The 16,761-nt window shown below is 51.5% G+C and overlaps 1 protein-coding gene across 1 annotated transcript; it reads left to right on the top strand.

Annotated features, from left to right (window-relative positions):
• Positions 1-6,756: 6,756 nt before the first annotated feature.
• LOC117195195 (multidrug resistance protein homolog 65-like) lies at positions 6,757-8,071 on the top strand. The gene is made up of 3 exons (XM_033399836.1): positions 6,757-7,303; positions 7,671-7,889; positions 7,976-8,071. The coding sequence occupies exons 2-3, from the start codon at positions 7,671-7,673 to the stop codon at positions 8,069-8,071; spliced, it is 315 nt and encodes a 104-aa protein (XP_033255727.1). The 5' UTR covers positions 6,757-7,303.
• The last annotated feature ends 8,690 nt before the right edge of the window (positions 8,072-16,761 follow it).

Below are 16,761 nucleotides of genomic sequence, written 5' to 3'. Positions count from 1 at the left end.
CCGTTTCCTGGATTTCACATATGAGGGCTTGGTGGTCACTCCCGGTGTATAAGCCACTAACTTCCCACGTTGTCCTGCGGCTGAGGCTGCTGCTCACGAACGTAAGGTCTATTATAGACCCCGTTCCAGCTCTGCCGAACGTCTGCTGTGTGCCTGTGTTCAGCAGTACGGCATCCAACGTCGCAAAGCATTCTAAGAGCGCCTGTCCCCTTGGGTTCGTTCTCGGGCATCCCCTCTCCGTCGCCCAAGCGTTGAAATCGCCGGCTATGAGCGTAGGGTGTTTCTCCCGCGCATCTTCAGCAATCCTTTCCAGTGCCTGCGTCGCCTGCTGTAGACTGAGGCTCGGGGGCAGGTAGCAGCTATATATGTGCACTCCATTTATCCGGGCTCTGGCGAATCCGTCTCCGACGTATGTTTGCAGTAGTTGCTGTGTGGGACTCGCACAGCTCCATATCGCTGCCTTCTTGCTCGAGTCAGCAATCCATTCTCCCGAGTTGCGATTCCGGTATTGCTCGCTTATGACTGCTACATCAATACGGTGCTCCCTTATGGTCTGGTCCAGCAGCTGCTGTGCCATCTCGCAGTGGTTGAGGTTTGTGTGAGTGTGTGTGTGCGTCGGCAATTGTGGCCCTAATGTAGAGCGAGTGGCACTGGTCCGGCCACCAGCTGTGGGCAATGGCGGACAACGACACACATAACTCGAACGGCACAGGTCCGGCCGCCCAAGTGTAATGGATGTTTGTGTGTATGTGTGTATTTCCATTCCAGGTACACTGCCATTGTTGGTGGATTTTCCGATGTTTCTGGAACTGCTGGAGTTGCCGTCACTGCCTGGGATTGGATGAGCGAGGTGAGTAGTGACATCATCACTTCCAGCCTCTTTTCCAATCGCGTCATCCTCTGCGTATTCTCCAACAGTGCCTGGCTGCAGGATCCCTCGAAAGATTGGCGTTTCGGCTGCATCTTCTGCCGGGAGCGGTTGTTGGCAAACTGCTGCTGCTGCTGCTGTCGCTGTTGTTGTTCGCGCTGCGGCTGCTGTTGCAGCTGCTGTAGCTGCTGCTGTTGTGGTGCCTGGGAACGGCTCAATGGCTGCTCTGGACGTCGTCGCCCAGTGCGTGGGCCAGAGGCAGCAGGCGTCTGTTTTTTTAACTGTATTGGCTGCTGCTGCTTCTGCTTCTGCTGATGTTGTTGTTGTTGTCCTCTTCGTCGCCCAGGAGAGGAGACATTGAGTGGCGTCCATGATGCCTGCTGCTGCTGCTGTCCGCGCCAGGTATTGGCTGGCGTTTGAGCTGGCTGTTGCTGCTGCTGCTGTCGGCGCCCTGGATGTGCTGGTGTTGTTTTTGCTGGTGGCTGCTGCTCTGGCAATGGCTGCAGAAGCGAGCTGCGCTTGCGACGCAACTCCTTCATGGCCACTCGGTGCGACAGAAGGCGGCCCCTTGCTGCCTTGAATGCCGGACATCCCTTGTAGGCGCTGATGTGGGCGCCCTGGCAATTGGCGCATTTAGGGGCGTCTGCCCTTGGCTTGGCACATGCCGTGGACGCGTGGGCACCCGCACACTTCATACAGACGAATGAACGCCTGCAGTAGGTGCGGGTGTGCCCAAAAGCCTGACATCTGTGGCACTGGGCTGGGTCCACCGGCTTGGCCTGCCTCTCAACGATCACTAACTGGTTGCCCAGCTGGGTTAATTGGAGGACATCGTGGTGGCTTTCATCCGGCTTGGGGGCTATCTCCAACTCGAACTGGTCGAGTGGCTGTCCATCGGATCTCGCTTTAATGGCTCTAATAAATTTAACTGAATAGCCCAGTTCGGCCATCTGATTTGTTATTAGTTGGGTGCTTGTGGAGTGGTGGAGATCTCGCACGACGATCCGTAGCCCACGGTCACTCTTGTGCTGGTGTGTGTAGTGGCCAGTCATCGCCTCGTTGCCGCCGCCATCGCCCAGGATTGCCATGATGGCATCTCTGGTAGCCATGTCGCGGGCCTGGATTCGGACACCATTGCGGCTGATGAGCTTGGTGTGATAGCTACTGTTGCCCACCCTCGGGTCATTCTGCAGCTTGTCCAGAATGGGCATAATGATGGCAGAATGATGGGGGGGGGGGGGGGGGGGGGAATAATTGTTGGTTGGTGCTGTCGCTGCAGCATCCGAATTTGTCTGGCATTGGGCATACTCATTGAGGGCAGCTGGAGCAGCCCAACGCCGCCGCCGCTGCTGCTGCTGTGGGTTCCTGTGCCGCAACTACTAGTTGCATTTGCAGGTGAGTGAGGTAGAGCTGGTGGAGCATTGGCAGTGGCAGGGGCAGGGGCAGGGGCGGGGGCAGGGGCAGGGGCATTTTGTGTAATTGTCCGCTGATGTTGTTGCTGGTTTGATTGTTGGTGATGATGGGGATGGTTTTGAATTTGGGGGATATGGGATTTGCTTGCCTGTTGGTTGGTACTTTCCCGGAGTCGTCGTTTGGCCGATGCATGATTGGCATCCAAATTGTCGTCGTCATCGTCGTCATCAAACTCAACAACCATGACATCACTGTCATCATCATCTCATCATCCACCTCGGCGCGGACGCGCTTCAGTGGCGAACGGGCCGCTGCTGCAGCAGAGGTGGATGGGATATCATCGGTATTGGCTGTGTTTGTTGCCGTTGGCTGATGTTGTTGTTGTTGATGTGTTTGCTGCTGCTGCTGATGTTCCTCTGGCGGCGGTGGTGGGGGGGGTCCGCCTGTTAACATTGCTGTTAACAGGCATCGTCGTCTGGCTGCCGACGTAATTGTAGTTGTCGTTTTTGTGTTTGATGTCGCTGTTTGTGTGCTGATGTATGTCATCATTGTATTTGTGGTTGTGGTTGTGGTATTGGCTGTGTGCATTGCATTTGGAACCGCTGCTGTGGCCGATCGAGCGGGGTTTGTGCCATGGCTGTGGTTCGAGTTCGAACTCGCTCCCGAACGGCAACTCGAACACGAATCTTTTGTTGGCTGCTGTTCGTGCAGAGGCTGCTCGAGTGCCCTCTCGTACTGTCGCTGGTACGAGGTCGTTACCCGCTCTCTCTTTGCGCCTTCTCTCGCTCCTTACTGTTTCCGGCTTTCTCCACACGATGCATCGGCATACGGTGCATCGATACGTGTCTGTGTGTGTTGGAGTGTGGGAAGCGGAATTATTGGCGCGCTTGGTACCGCTTGGCTTGGCTTGGCTTGACATTGCGGTGCTTTGGCTGACGCCGCTGCCGCTGCCGACGCCGCCAATGCCTCAAGCCGGCGACTACCGCTGCTGCTGCCGCTGATGGTCTGCTGCTGCTGCTGCTGGCGTTCCTGGGTATGGACCGCCTCCACCCAGTCGCCGATCTGGAACTGCTCCTGGCTGGTGAGATTGGGAATGGCCGCCCAGCTGTTGGGGCAGGGCAGGTCGGGGTCGGGGATGGGGTTTGTGGCCGGAGTGGCCGTGATGGTGGTGTCGGCATGGTATGTGGTCCTCACATACCCGGTAATGGTGGCTGGAGCCGGTCCAGGAATTGGAGGAAGTGCCTCCAACCAGGTGGCGGAGTCGGTGGATTGGCGTCTCAGTATCGCTGCGTTTGCCACGGTGCCGGTGGCTGCGCTGTCGGCGCTGGCTTCGCCGTCGGCGGCGCTGTCGGAGCTGGCAGTGGAAATGGCTGATTTGGGGCAATCCCTAGCTGTGACGCCGTGTGGTCCTCGTCGTCGTCGTCCTCTTCTGGCAGTGGATCCGCGTGGCATAGCTGCGCTGGATTGGCTTTGGTTGGATTTGGTAATAAATTTTTCGACCGACGCGAGTGGAGTTTTTGTCAAGCCAAATTATTCACACAGTTTTTTTATTATAATTTTTTTTTTTTTCAATATATACCCGCTTTGGGTTGAGGGCTCTCAGTGCTCCACAGGGGAGGGGCTGAGAGGCTGGGGTGTGAGCCGCCAGCAACCAAGCGCGTTGCTTTATTAATATTTTTTTTTTTTTGTGCGGTATATGTCTTAATTTAATTTATGTACATTTTTGTGTTTGTTTTACAAATCAACTTTAAACGACACTTCAAACACACTAGTCCATTTGATGGCACAATAAACTTTACAAACATATAATACTGCAGCAACGAAACACTTGTAACCTCGAAATAGGCCCGCAGCCAGCAGGGGGGGAAAGGGACAAAAAAGAGAGACACAAAAAATTCGGCACTTTGACGGAGGGACTTAACTAAACCTCGAACACGTCTCGACTCCACAACGTTCACGACACGACTTTCCATTTGGACAGAGACCCAGACTCGAGACCACTCCACGATCGGGGCAAAAGGCTCCAAAAGTACGAATTGTCAAGAGGAGGGAGGGGGGGGGGACTCGTCAAAGCCGCTCTGGCGCGAAATGAATAATAGTGGTTGGCAAGTGTGTGTGTGTGTGTGGTGTGAGTCAAGAAAGTAAAGTGGGGCCACGCTCGAAAGTATGCTGTCTCTTCCCTTTGTAATTCTCCCTAACTTAAAAATTTGATTTGCAATCCCCTGTGAGTTCGTCAACTTGATGTTTTGTTGGCTGTAATGCGGTATGTGGTCTTCAGTCCCCTCTACTACCCTTGCCGCCTGCTGAGGGCAGACGACTAGGAATGTAGCATGTACATGTGGGCGGGCAGTTTATAGGGGGCGTAGTTGATTTATGCGAAGACTAGCATTTTTGGCTCAATTTAGGCCGTAGTGGTGGTGGTGTGGCGGCAACTGATGCTGATTTGAAAGTCGATTTGAAACCGATAATCAATTGTCAGCACCGTTGCCGCCGAAGATTTTTATCACAGATTGTAATAATTTTGTAGTGGGGTGTCGGAGAACCGCACTAATTACGAAAATAACAATGGAGGGGGGAAGAAGGGGTTAAAGAAATGAGATCGAAAATTCAGAAAATGCTGTGTTGCAACACGTAGTCAATTGAGGAATAGATAAAGAGAAAAGGTAAACAATGCAGGTGCTTTGCGTGGAAAATAAAAAATACAGACAAGCACTTGCAGAAATAACAATACAGATAAGTAGTAGACTGGAGTGAAGACGACGGAAAAACAGGTAATAAAAGAGATACTACAATGGAACAAAGACGAGACAAAACAGGTAAAATTGATTTACGTTTACAATATTACAATAAACATAACAATTTAAAATAATGTCTATATCTTTTTCTATAATTACAGGGAATGCGTTTACCACGGTGCCGGTCGCTGCGCTGTCGGCGCTGGCTTCGCCGTCGGCGGCGCTGTCGGAGCTGGCAGTGGAAATGGCTGATTTGGGGCGATCCCTGGCTGTGACGCCGTGTGGTCCTCGTCGTCGTCGTCCTCTTCTGGCTTTGGTTGGATTTGGTAATAAATTTTTCGACCGACGCTAGTGGAGTTTTGTCAAGCCAAATTATTCACACAGTTTTTTTATTTTTTTTTTCAATATATACCCGCTTTGGGTTGAGGGCTCTCAGTGCTCCAACAGGGGAGGGGCTGAGAGGCTGGGGTGTGAGCCGCCAGCAACCAAGCGCGTTGCTTTATTAATATTTTTTTTTTTTTGGGCAGTATATGTCTAAATTTAATTTATGTACATTTTTGTGATTGTTTTACAATTAAACTTTAAACGACACTTAAAACACACTAGTACATTTGATGGCACAATAAACTTTACAAACATATAATACTGCAGCAACGAAACACTTGTAACCTCGAAATAGGCCCGCAGTTAGCAGGGAGGGGGGGGGGGGGGAAAGGGAAAATGGAAAAAGAGAGACACAAAATATTCGGCACTTTGACGGAGGGACTAAACTAAACCTCGAACACGTCTCGACTCCACAACGTTCACGACACGACCTTCCATTTGGACAGAGACCCAGACTCGAGACCACTCCACGATCGGGGCAAAAGGCTCCAAAAGTACGAATTGTCAAGATGGGGAGGGGGACTCGTCAAGTGTGTGTAATAGTGTGTCAAGTGTGTGTGTGTGTGTGTGTGGTGTGAGTCAAGAAAGTAAAGTGGGGCCTCGCTCGAAAGTATGCTGTCTCTTCCCTTTGTAATTCTCCTTAACTTAAAAATTTGATTTGCAATCCCCTGTGAGTTCGTCAACTTGATGTTTTGTTGGCTGTGATGCGGTATGTGGTCTTCAGTCCCCTCTACTACCCTTGCCGCCTGCTGAGGGCAGACGACTAGGAATGTAGCATGTACATGTGGGCGGGCAGTTTATAGGGGGCGTAGTTGATTTATGCGAAGACTAGCATTTTTGGCTCAATTTAGGCCGTAGTGGTGGTGGTGTGGCGGCAACTGATGCTGATTTGAAAGTCGATTTGAAACCGATAATCAATTGTCAGCACCGTTGCCGCCGAAGATTTTTATCACAGATTGTAATAATTTTGTAGTGGGGTATCGGAGAACCGCACTAATTACGAAAATAACAAAGGGGGTGGGGGGGGGGGAAAGAAGGGGTTAAAGAAATGAGATCGAAAATTCAGAAAGTGCAGTGTTGCAACACGTAGTCAATTGAGGAATAGATAAAGAGAAAAAGGTAAACAATGCAGGTGCTTTGCGTGGAAAATAAAAGGAAATACACTAAGATAAAAAGAGACAAGCACTTGCAGAAATAACAATACAGATAAGTAGTAGACTGGAGTGAAGACGACGGAAAAACAGGTAATAAAAGAGATACTACACTGGAACAAAGACGAGACAAAACAGGTACAATTGATTTACGTTTACAATATTACAATAAACATAACAATTTAAAATAATGGCTGCCCTCGGACGATGAAGGCGAGTCGGTCGGAGTCGCTCCCGCAGTCGCTCCCGTAGCTGCTCCCGAAGTCGTTCCCGCTGGAGGAAATGCCGGTACAAATCAGCCGGCACCATTCGTGCTGCGCACCAGCAGGAGGCTCAAGAGTCTGCCTCCGTTTTAGATTGTTGCACCTTCCACCCTCCAAATGAAAGAAAAAGAATAAAGAAAAGAAAAGCAAAGAAAAGAAAAACCCTCTACAGAATGTCTCTTTTGCTCTCATTGTAAATTGAAGCGCCTCTTTCGGCGGAACCTACCCCAAGAGCGGAAAGCGGAGATCAATTAGAATTGTGAACCCCAAAGCGAGCGATTGATACGATACACTCACGAGTACTCATGCCCAAGCCCGAGTACTCTGTCCAGCATCCACATCGGGGAATCAACATAAATGGGTGGCTCCGCGGACGGTGTTCCAGCAGTCGCGCTTGGGCGGTCCGAGTGAGCAGTAACGGATCTTCTGCAGAAATCAGTGCATAGATACAGTATCTGAAGGATCAAAGTGTTGAAAATCAATTAAAAGGTGATCATCCATCCCACGACAAGGAGAGGGTGCAGGGGGCGAATGGCGCCACACAGATTTCTGTACGGGCCTCTGAAAGGGAATCGAATCGAATCGAATCGCTCCAAATTGGCGTTGGAATGTCCAATAATAAACGGTAGATTCTATTACTCGTTAACCCCGCGGGTCAATGAGAGAGAACTATGGCAAAAGATACAAAGTAGCTGCTGTACCCTTGCCACAGCCACAGATACAGATACATGCCTCTGAGAGTGTGGCAGTAATTGAATTAACCTTTGCGTGCCGTCTGTCTCTGTCCGTGTCTGTGAATAAATCGCGGGTCTTGGCTCGAGTAACACTATTCCTCCGTCCTTCGTCGTACCGATAGATGGACGAGGCTTCTGGCACGACGACAACCGATGGCAAGTCCCTGGATGAGGCGCCGGTGGCCGCAGGACTGGAGCCCACACAGCCGATCGGCTTCCTGCAGCTCTTCCGCTTCTCCACCTGCGGGGAGATCGCGTGGCTCTTCTTTGGGTTCCTCATGTGCTGCGTCAAGGCGTTGACCCTGCCCGCAGTGGTCATCATTTACAGCGAGTTCACAGCAGTGAGTACCGGGCACAGATACTCCCGCAGATGCAGATTCAGATACTCCAACCACAATCTCTCTCCCTTCGATTCTCGATTCCGTAGCCCTCTCCGCTGCCACGAACATCACCACGCTGTCGTTTCCCTTCACTATGGCCAACAGCAGCGGCGGCGGGTGCACCATTCCCACGGGGACCCTGAGCATCCTTCCCATCGCGGCGAACGCCCAGCTGCCGACCATCACGACAACGGCCAGTGACTACGAGCCCAATGACGTCATCACCACGATCCCCGTCTCGCTCTCCATTCAGCGCCTTCCCTCGTCCCTGTCCATCGTGGACCTGGCCCAGGAGCAGGACGGCAACAGCAACAGGGGCTCCAGCAACGGCATGACCGTGGGGCCGGGTGCGGGCGGCGGCGGCGGCATCACCACCACGGCCCTCCTGTCCGTGAAGCCCCTGAACGGCAGCGGCAACGGCAACATTTCGCGGAACAACAGCTTCAGTCTGAGCTTCAACCTGCAGGACCCCACAGTGCGCTCCTCGGTGCGTTCGGCAGGAGCCCCCACAGTGGATACAGTGGACAACTCTTCATCCGGTGGCACGATCGCCCTGCCCCAGAGCGGCGCCACGGCAACGGCAACGGCCACGAGTGCTACCTCAACCCTCGCCAAACACAGTCCCGAGGTCAAGACAGGAGAGGTCTATGTCTGAGCGGAGGAACAGGACACCTATTCCGACCCATCCACTGGATTATAGCTTTCGTCGTAGGTGTAAGCACCCCCTTCCACAACCACTGATACGATATTATCATCTAGGAAAGAGAACAAAACAAGAGTAATCCTCTCTTCGGATTGTACATATATATGCACACATCAATATACATACATATATAGCCCACAGACGATATCGTATCGTAATGGATCGTATCGTACGGCACACGCGAGTCTTTCTCGATAGTTGGGCGAATAAATTACGAATAAAATCTTTACCAAGAGAATCTCCATTATATTACCCGTGCAAACATTGAACCGTGTAAATACTTTGGAACCCTCCCCCTCTCCACAAAAAACATAATATGTGATATGCGATTATTGTATGTTGTTTTTTTTTTTTTTTTCAACCTATAAAATTTGTGCATCTTTAGGATTAATGTGGAACCAATCCATGTAGAGGATGGTAGAAGAACACAGATCTAAGAAATTCTAGGCTCCTTTTTACAGATACAGATACAGTTACAGATGATCGACGAGGCAGATGAAGCGGTGTGACACGTCGGGCGACTAACGAGCCCCTTAACTTGTTTGCCGCCCAACTAAACTGTTAAAAATTCTTAATTAACGCCAATAAGGAATACATTAAAATGCCGACGCCAAGCCAAGCAGCCATTTTCCCAACTCGCCCCACACACATTCACATTCCCCTTCCCAACCACTACCGACAAGCTTTATTTCCTCTTTCTCGCCAATGTAAATTAAAATTCTGTGCGCCACTAAACATATATTCAAATCACAAACCACAAAGAGAATCATAAAACACAAAGATTTCTTAAACCACACACAAATACTGTCAACGCGGCTTCGCCTGTGTAAAGTGCGGTGGTTTCGTCCACCGCACCCAGCTAAATGCGAAAATTGCGGCGGTTTAACAACTTCTGTCAACGCGGCTTCGTCTGTGTAAAGTGCGGTGGTTTCGTCCACCGCACCCAGCTAAATGCCAAAGTTGCGGCGGTACGCACCCATCCAACTACAGGGCCTATGCTGATGCTGATATGAGGATCAGCCTTGCGCCGCCACTTATATGAAGCCCGCTCCGAGGACGGGAACGGACTGAAAAGACGCAATCCATTGTAAAAGAAAACACATGTTAATGTTAAGTCTAGTGTTACCTTAACTTTCTTTACTCAAAATACTTGCATACAAAAATACCGAATACCTACCACTACTGTAACTAGTGTTACCTTCCCATTGTTCAGCCAAAAACACTGCAACTACATGTAAAATGTAAAATATGGCATGTATTATTTGAATTTAGTACATATACAAATAAGTAGATGGCGTATAGGAGCGGTGGCGCTGGACTTCCTCGGCTGCTGTTTCCCCTCCTTGTAGCGTGGGTATTGGGATCGCTCTCGGCTACCATTTCCCCTTCGTGTGACAAAGGTATGGGATCGCTCCAGCCCTGGCTCTCTCTTGGCTGCGATTTCCCCTTCGTGTGACGTCGGTATTAATGCTAGTGATGCTCGTCGTGGTTCCTGTGGGATCTGGTTCCGGTGTTGCTCCCCCCATTGTTTTAAATGAAAAACTCTCTCTCAGTTTCGCGACGGCGGCCTCTCTCTCGGTCTCCCTTGTAGGCGTTGGCTTCGGGGTGGCCGGGGAGAGTTGTTGATCACATCGGCGTCACTGGTCGGAGTGGGAGAGATCCGACTATTCCCCTCTTCGTGGCTCTTGTTCTGGCTGCTGCTTCTCCTTCGTGTATCGTGGGTATTGGGATCGCTCTCTCTCTCGGCTGCTGTTTCCACTCCTTGTAGCGTGGGTATTGAGACTCAATACATCACCGAAATGCTGGCCAGCCATGGACACACGGCCACTTTTGTACGCGGTATGACACGTCGGGCGACTAACGAGCCCCTTAACTTGTTTGCCGCCCAACTAAACTGTTAAAAATTCTTAATTAACGCCAATAAGGAATACATTAAAATTCCGACGCCAAGCCAAGCAGCCATTTTCCCAACTCGCCCCACACACATTCACATTCCCCTTCCCAACCACTACCGACAAGCTTTATTTCCTCTTTCTCGCCAATGTAAATTAAAATTCTGTGCGCCACTAAACATATATTCAAATCACAAACCACAAAGAGAATCATAAAACACAAAGATTTCTTAAACCACACACAACTACTGTCAACGCGGCTTCGCCTGTGTAAAGTGCGGTGGTTTCGTCCACCGCACCCAGCTAAATGCGAAAATTGCGGCGGTTTAACAACTTCTGTCAACGCGGCTTCGCCTGTGTAAAGTGCGGTGGTTTCGTCCACCGCACCCAGCTAAATGCGAAAATTGCGTCGGTTTAACAACTTCTGTCAACGCGGCTTCGTCTGTGTAAAGTGCGGTGGTTTCGTCCACCGCACCCAGCTAAATGCCAAAGTTGCGGCGGTACGCACCCAGCCAACTACAGGGCCTATGCTGATGCTGATATGAGGATCAGCCTTGCGCCGCCACTTATATTAAGCCCGCTCCGAGGACGGGAACGGACTGAAAAGACGCAATCCATTGTAAAAGAAAACACATGTTAATGTTAAGTCTAGTGTTACCTTAACTTTTGTAAGGAAGCGATCTTGGGCTGGGGTACATATCTCAGTCTACTCCAGGGTCGAAATTACAGCAATATTTATAATTTGCCGGGACTCCGTATTTCGAACCGACGATGGGGGACGGGGCCGCAGTCCCGCGGACGGGGGCGATCGTAGCGTGGGACGGGGCAGTTGGTTTCACCGAGAACACTCCGGTTATCGCCAAATAGCGCCTTCAGGGCCCCACCGAACTCAGAATCAATACGGAGGTCTTTACTATGCGATAATACCGACAGGTGTCGCCGAGAGTACCTAGGCTATCGCCGGACAGTACTTACGGGACCCCGCCGGCCTGAGAGTTACTACGAAGCGGAAAGGGGGACTATGCTATGCGGGAATACCGACAAGTATCGCCGAGAGTACCTAGGCTATCGCCGGACGGTACTTACGGGACCCTGTCGGCCTAAGAATTACTACGACCCGGAAAGGGGACTTTGCTATGCGGAAATACCGGCAAGTATCGCCGAGAGTACCTAGGCTATCGCCGGACGGTACTCACGGGACCCTGTCGGCCTAAGAATTACTACGACGCGGAAAGGGGAACTTTGCTATGCGGAAATACCGACAAGTATCGCCGAGAGTACCTAGGCTATCGCCGGACGGTACTTACGGGACCCTGTCGGCCTAAGAATTACTACGACGCGGAAAGGGGAACTTTGCTATGCGGAAATACCGACAAGTATCGCCGAGAGTACCTAGGCTATCGCCGGACGGTACTCACGGGACCCTGTCGGCCTAAGAATTACTACGACGCGGAAAGGGGAACTTTGCTATGCGGGAATACCGACAAGTATCGCCGAGAGTACCTAGGCTATCGCCGGACGGTACTTACGGGACCCTGTCGGCCTAAGAATTACTACGACGGGGAAAGGGGAACTTTGCTATGCGGAAATGCAGTGGCCGGACGAGTGCCACTCGCTCTACATTAGGGCCACAATTGCCGACGCACACACACACTCACATCCATTCCACTTTGGCGGCCGGACCCGTGTCGCCACAGTAATATGAGTGCCGTCTACTCCTGGCTCCCAGCTGGTGGCCGGACCAGTGCCACTGGTTCTCCAAGAGGGCAGCCACAGCCACAACGACGACGAGGTGCTAATTGCACCTACTTCTGACGACTTCGGACGACGCCAATTTCGACGACCAGGGGGGACGGGGTCGGCCGGTATGCAACGCAATGTCTTTACAAGCATTGTGTTTTGCTATGCCGGCCGATGCTCCGCTGTTTCTTGTCTTCCCTGTAATTATAGAAAAAGATATAGACATTATTTTAAATTGTTATGTTTATTGTAATATTGTAAACGTAAATCAATTGTACCTGTTTTGTCTCATCTTTGTTCCAGTGTAGTATCTCTTTTATTACCTGTTTTTCCGTCGTCTTCACTCCAGTCTACTACTTATCTGTATTGTTATTTCTGCAAGTGCTTGACTCTTTTTATTTTTATTATATTTCCTCTTATTTTCCACGCAAAGCACCTGCATTGTTGACCTTTTCTCTTTATCTATTCCTCAATTGACTACGTGTTGCAACACTGCACTTTCTGAATTTTCGATCTCATTTCTTTAACCCCTTCTTCCCCCCCCCCCCCCCCCCCTTAACCCATTGTTATTTTCGTAATTAGTGCGGTTCTCCGACACCCCACTACAAAATTATTACAATCTGTGATAAATGTTCTGGGGCAAGGGTGCTGACAATTGATTATCGGTTTCAAATCGACTATCAAATCAGCATCAGTTGCCGCCACACCACCACTACGGCCTAAATTGAGCCAAAAATGCTAGTCTTCGCATAAAACAACTACGCCCCCTATAAACTGCCCGCCCACATGTACATGCTACATTCCTAGTAGTCTGCCCTCAGCAGGCGGCAAGGGTAGTGGAGGGGACTGAAGACCACATACCGCATTACAGCCAACAAAACATCAAGTTGACGAACTCACAGGGGATTCCAAATCAAATTTTAAGTTAGGGAGAATTACAAAGAAGAGACAGCATACTTTTGAGCGTGGCCCCACTTCACTTTCTTGTCTCACACCACACACACACACACACTTGCAAATGGAAAGTCGACAGAGTGTGTATTCTAGTGAGTGCGGTCGTGTTTTTAAATCGTTCCGTATAATTCAGTGGAAAACGTCGGAAGTTAGCCTGGAAAAGAGGCAAAGAGTTGTTAGCGCGAGCCATAGTAGTGCTGCGTTACTTACCTGCGCGGATCGCAAGTCCGCAAGCAGAGAAGCGGCCACCTGGCCAATAGTACTGGCCGAAATCCCAGTGGGCCGCCCTCGGGCCCTAGGCCGAAGGGGGGGGGGAAGGAACAGCAGGTAAGTGCCTGTTTTCCTATTCTTCTTCGCTGTGATTCTTGGCGCCACTTGTTGGTTGCTGCCTTCTTTTTGTTTTTGGGCAAAATTGGCCAAGCACACCGCAAGTGGTGTTGGATAACGACGGAAGAACAGCTGACTAAAGGCACGGAGCTAAGTGCGGGAAAACGACAGCGTCTGGCCAATAGAGGGCGCGGCCACAGCAACCGGAGTTGCCAGATCAACGGCCAGATCGGAGATGAGCGATCAGCGGGAACAAGCTGCGGCTTGCAGCACTCCACTGACAAGCTCATTCGCCTGGGATGAGGAGAATCCCTTTCGCCGGAAAAATGCTCTGGCGCGATCGCCAAACCAGCTGGCGGAAGCAGTGGAGGAGCGCTCAAGATCCTCTCCTCCAACGCTGCAGCGCCCCCAAGAGGAGCAAGCAGACCAGAAGGAGAGGGCCATGGCGCATTTGGCGAGCTTGGGCCAAAAGGCCAGAGAGTTGAGGAAGCTGATGGTGCTCCCAAAGAGGTCCATCACGAACCCAATGAGGGATCTGGTGGATGAGATCGAATATCTGCAGCGAGAGTTGGAATCGTGCTGGCAGGCGATCTCTGCGGAGCAGGCTGTAGCCAAGGTTACACAGCCGGCAGTGACGGAGAGGGCGGGAAAGAGGGCACGGCCAGAGCCCAGGAACACCACCCACCCGTCCCCGTCCCCGTCCCCAAGGCCGAAGAAGCCAAAACATGGACCCAAAAAGTAAAAAAAAAACGGAGAAGAAGCCGCAGGAAGGCCAAATGAGGGACGCCGTAGCTCGCAAGGGACCGGAGGACGCCCCAAAGGATCGAGATGTGGGGTGGGTGAAGGTCGTAGCTAGGCAAAGGCCAAAGCCAAAGCAGCAGCAACGACCAAGACCGCCACGCAGCGATGCAATAGTCATCGCCGCCACCAGCACTGTCTCATATGCAGACATTCTAAGGAAGGTCAAGACAGAGCCAAGTCTTAAAAAGCTAGGGCAATCGGTGCAAGGGGTGCGACGCACGGCAAAAGGAGAGCTGTTGCTGATGCTGGAAAAATCGGCGGACCCGAGAACCCACGAGATGCAGGCAGCAGTCAAGGAAGCGCTAGGAAGCACGGTTGAAGTAAGGAGTCTTACCGAAACTGTCATCTTGGAGGTAAGGGACATAGACGAAGTGTCCACCCAAGAGGAAGTCCTAGCGGAACTCAAAGCGCAGGCAGGGGTGGAAATCTGCGAGGCCGCAGCCATCTCCATCAGACCAGCCTATAGGAGCACGCAGACCCTGACTCTGAAAGTTCCACCGGCTATAGCAAAGCCCCTCCTGGAGAAAGGAAGAATTCGCCTGGGGTGGGGGTATTGCAGAATACGACCCAAGTCAACTCCCCGAAGATGCTACAAGTGCATGGAATTTGGCCACATCGCGCCTAATTGTAAGAGCAGCCAAGACTTCACGAAGTGCTGCTACAATTGAGCAGGAGCCGACCACCAGGCCAAAGATTGCAAAGACGAACCAAGTTGCATTCTTTGCAAGCGCCACCGGGTGAAGGACCCGAAGCACCAAACGACGAGTTCGAGGTGCCCGCAGTACCAAAAGGCGATGCAGCAAATGAAGGATAGATGAAAATCATCCAACTAAACCTCAACCACTGCGAGATGGCACAGCAGCTGCTGGACCAGACCATAAGGGAGCACCGTATTGATGTAGCAGTCATAAGCGAGCAATACCGGAATCGCAACTCGGGAGAGTGGATTGCTGACTCGAGCAAGAAGGCAGCGATATGGAGCTGTGCGAGTCCCACACAGCAACTACTGCAAACATACGTCGGAGACGGATTCGCCAGAGCCCGGATAAATGGAGTGCACATATATAGCTGCTACCTGCCCCCGAGCCTCAGCCTACAGCAGGCGACGCAGGCACTGGAAAGAATTGCTGAAGATGCGCGGGAGAAACACCCTACGCTCATAGCCGGCGAGACAGCACGGGTTTCGCAAAGGCAGGTCCACGGTGGACGCAATCGGCGAGGTATGTGAGATAGCAAAGCGAGCTATCGATGGCACCCGATGGATGTACGGGACCAAAGAGTATTGCATAGTGGCAACACTCGATGTCCAAAATGCATTCAACTCTGCCAATTGGGATCACATACTAGAAGAATTGAGAAACTTTCAAATACCGCCGTATCTGCAGAATATCATCGCGGACTACCTAAGAGACCGAGTGCTCATATATGAGACGGATAAAGGGACACGTGAGCACCAAATCACTGGAGGAGTTCCCCAAGGATCGGTCCTCGGCCCGCTGCTGTGGAACATCATGTATGATGGAATCCTCAAGATGGATATGCCAATGGGCGCTACGGTGATAGGCTTTGCCGACGACATAGCAATAGTCGTAGTGGCAAAACAGAAAGAAGCGGCGGAAGAAATCTGCAACGACGCGGTAGAGAGAGCCAGAACATGGCTATCAGGGAGGGATCTCTCATTAGCCACCCACAAAACGGAGGCGGTGCTCATAAGCAGCAGGAAAGTAGTGGAGACGGTCACGATCCGAGTAGGAGACTGCACTATTAGCTCCAGTCCAAGCCTGAAGTACCTGGGGGTCATGATTGACCACAGACTCAGCTTCAAGCATCACATGGCGTATGCAAGCAGCAAGGCAGGAAAGACGGCAGTGGCCCTATCCCGCATCATGGCCAACACCGGAGGCCCGAAACAGCCAAGGCGAAAGCTACTAGCGAGCGTAGTTGGCTCAACGCTAATGTACGCTGCACCAATATGGGTTGATGCAATGAAGCATAAAACATATGCCCGAGAATGCAACGCAGTCCAGAGGCTGTGTGCCCTGAGGGTGTGTTGCGCATTCAGAACGGTATCCCAAGACGCCGCACTTGTGGTCGCAGGAATGATTCCCATCCATCTGCTGGCAAGAGAAGCCGCAGGAATCAGGGCACAGCGAACCCTGGGGACTACGGACCAGGACACCAGAGGTGCCTTAAGGCAGCGCACAATCCTGCAATGGCAAGATTCGTGGGATAACAGCAGCAAAGGGCGATGGACCCATAGGCTAATCCCAGACCTGAAGAGTTGGCTGAACCGTAGCCATGGACAAGTGGAGTATCACCTGACACAACTGCTGACAGGACACGGTTGCTTTAAAGCCTACCTGCATAGGTTTAAGCACGAGGACGACCCCTTCTGCGTGGTCTGCGCAGGGGTCAT

Source organism: Drosophila miranda, assembly GCF_003369915.1.
Source record: "Drosophila miranda strain MSH22 chromosome Y unlocalized genomic scaffold, D.miranda_PacBio2.1 Contig_Y7_pilon, whole genome shotgun sequence".
NCBI classification, from domain to species: domain Eukaryota; kingdom Metazoa; phylum Arthropoda; class Insecta; order Diptera; family Drosophilidae; genus Drosophila; species Drosophila miranda.
The sequence above is the reverse complement of the archived record's forward strand: the minus strand, read 5'-3'. Positions and strand labels throughout refer to the sequence as shown.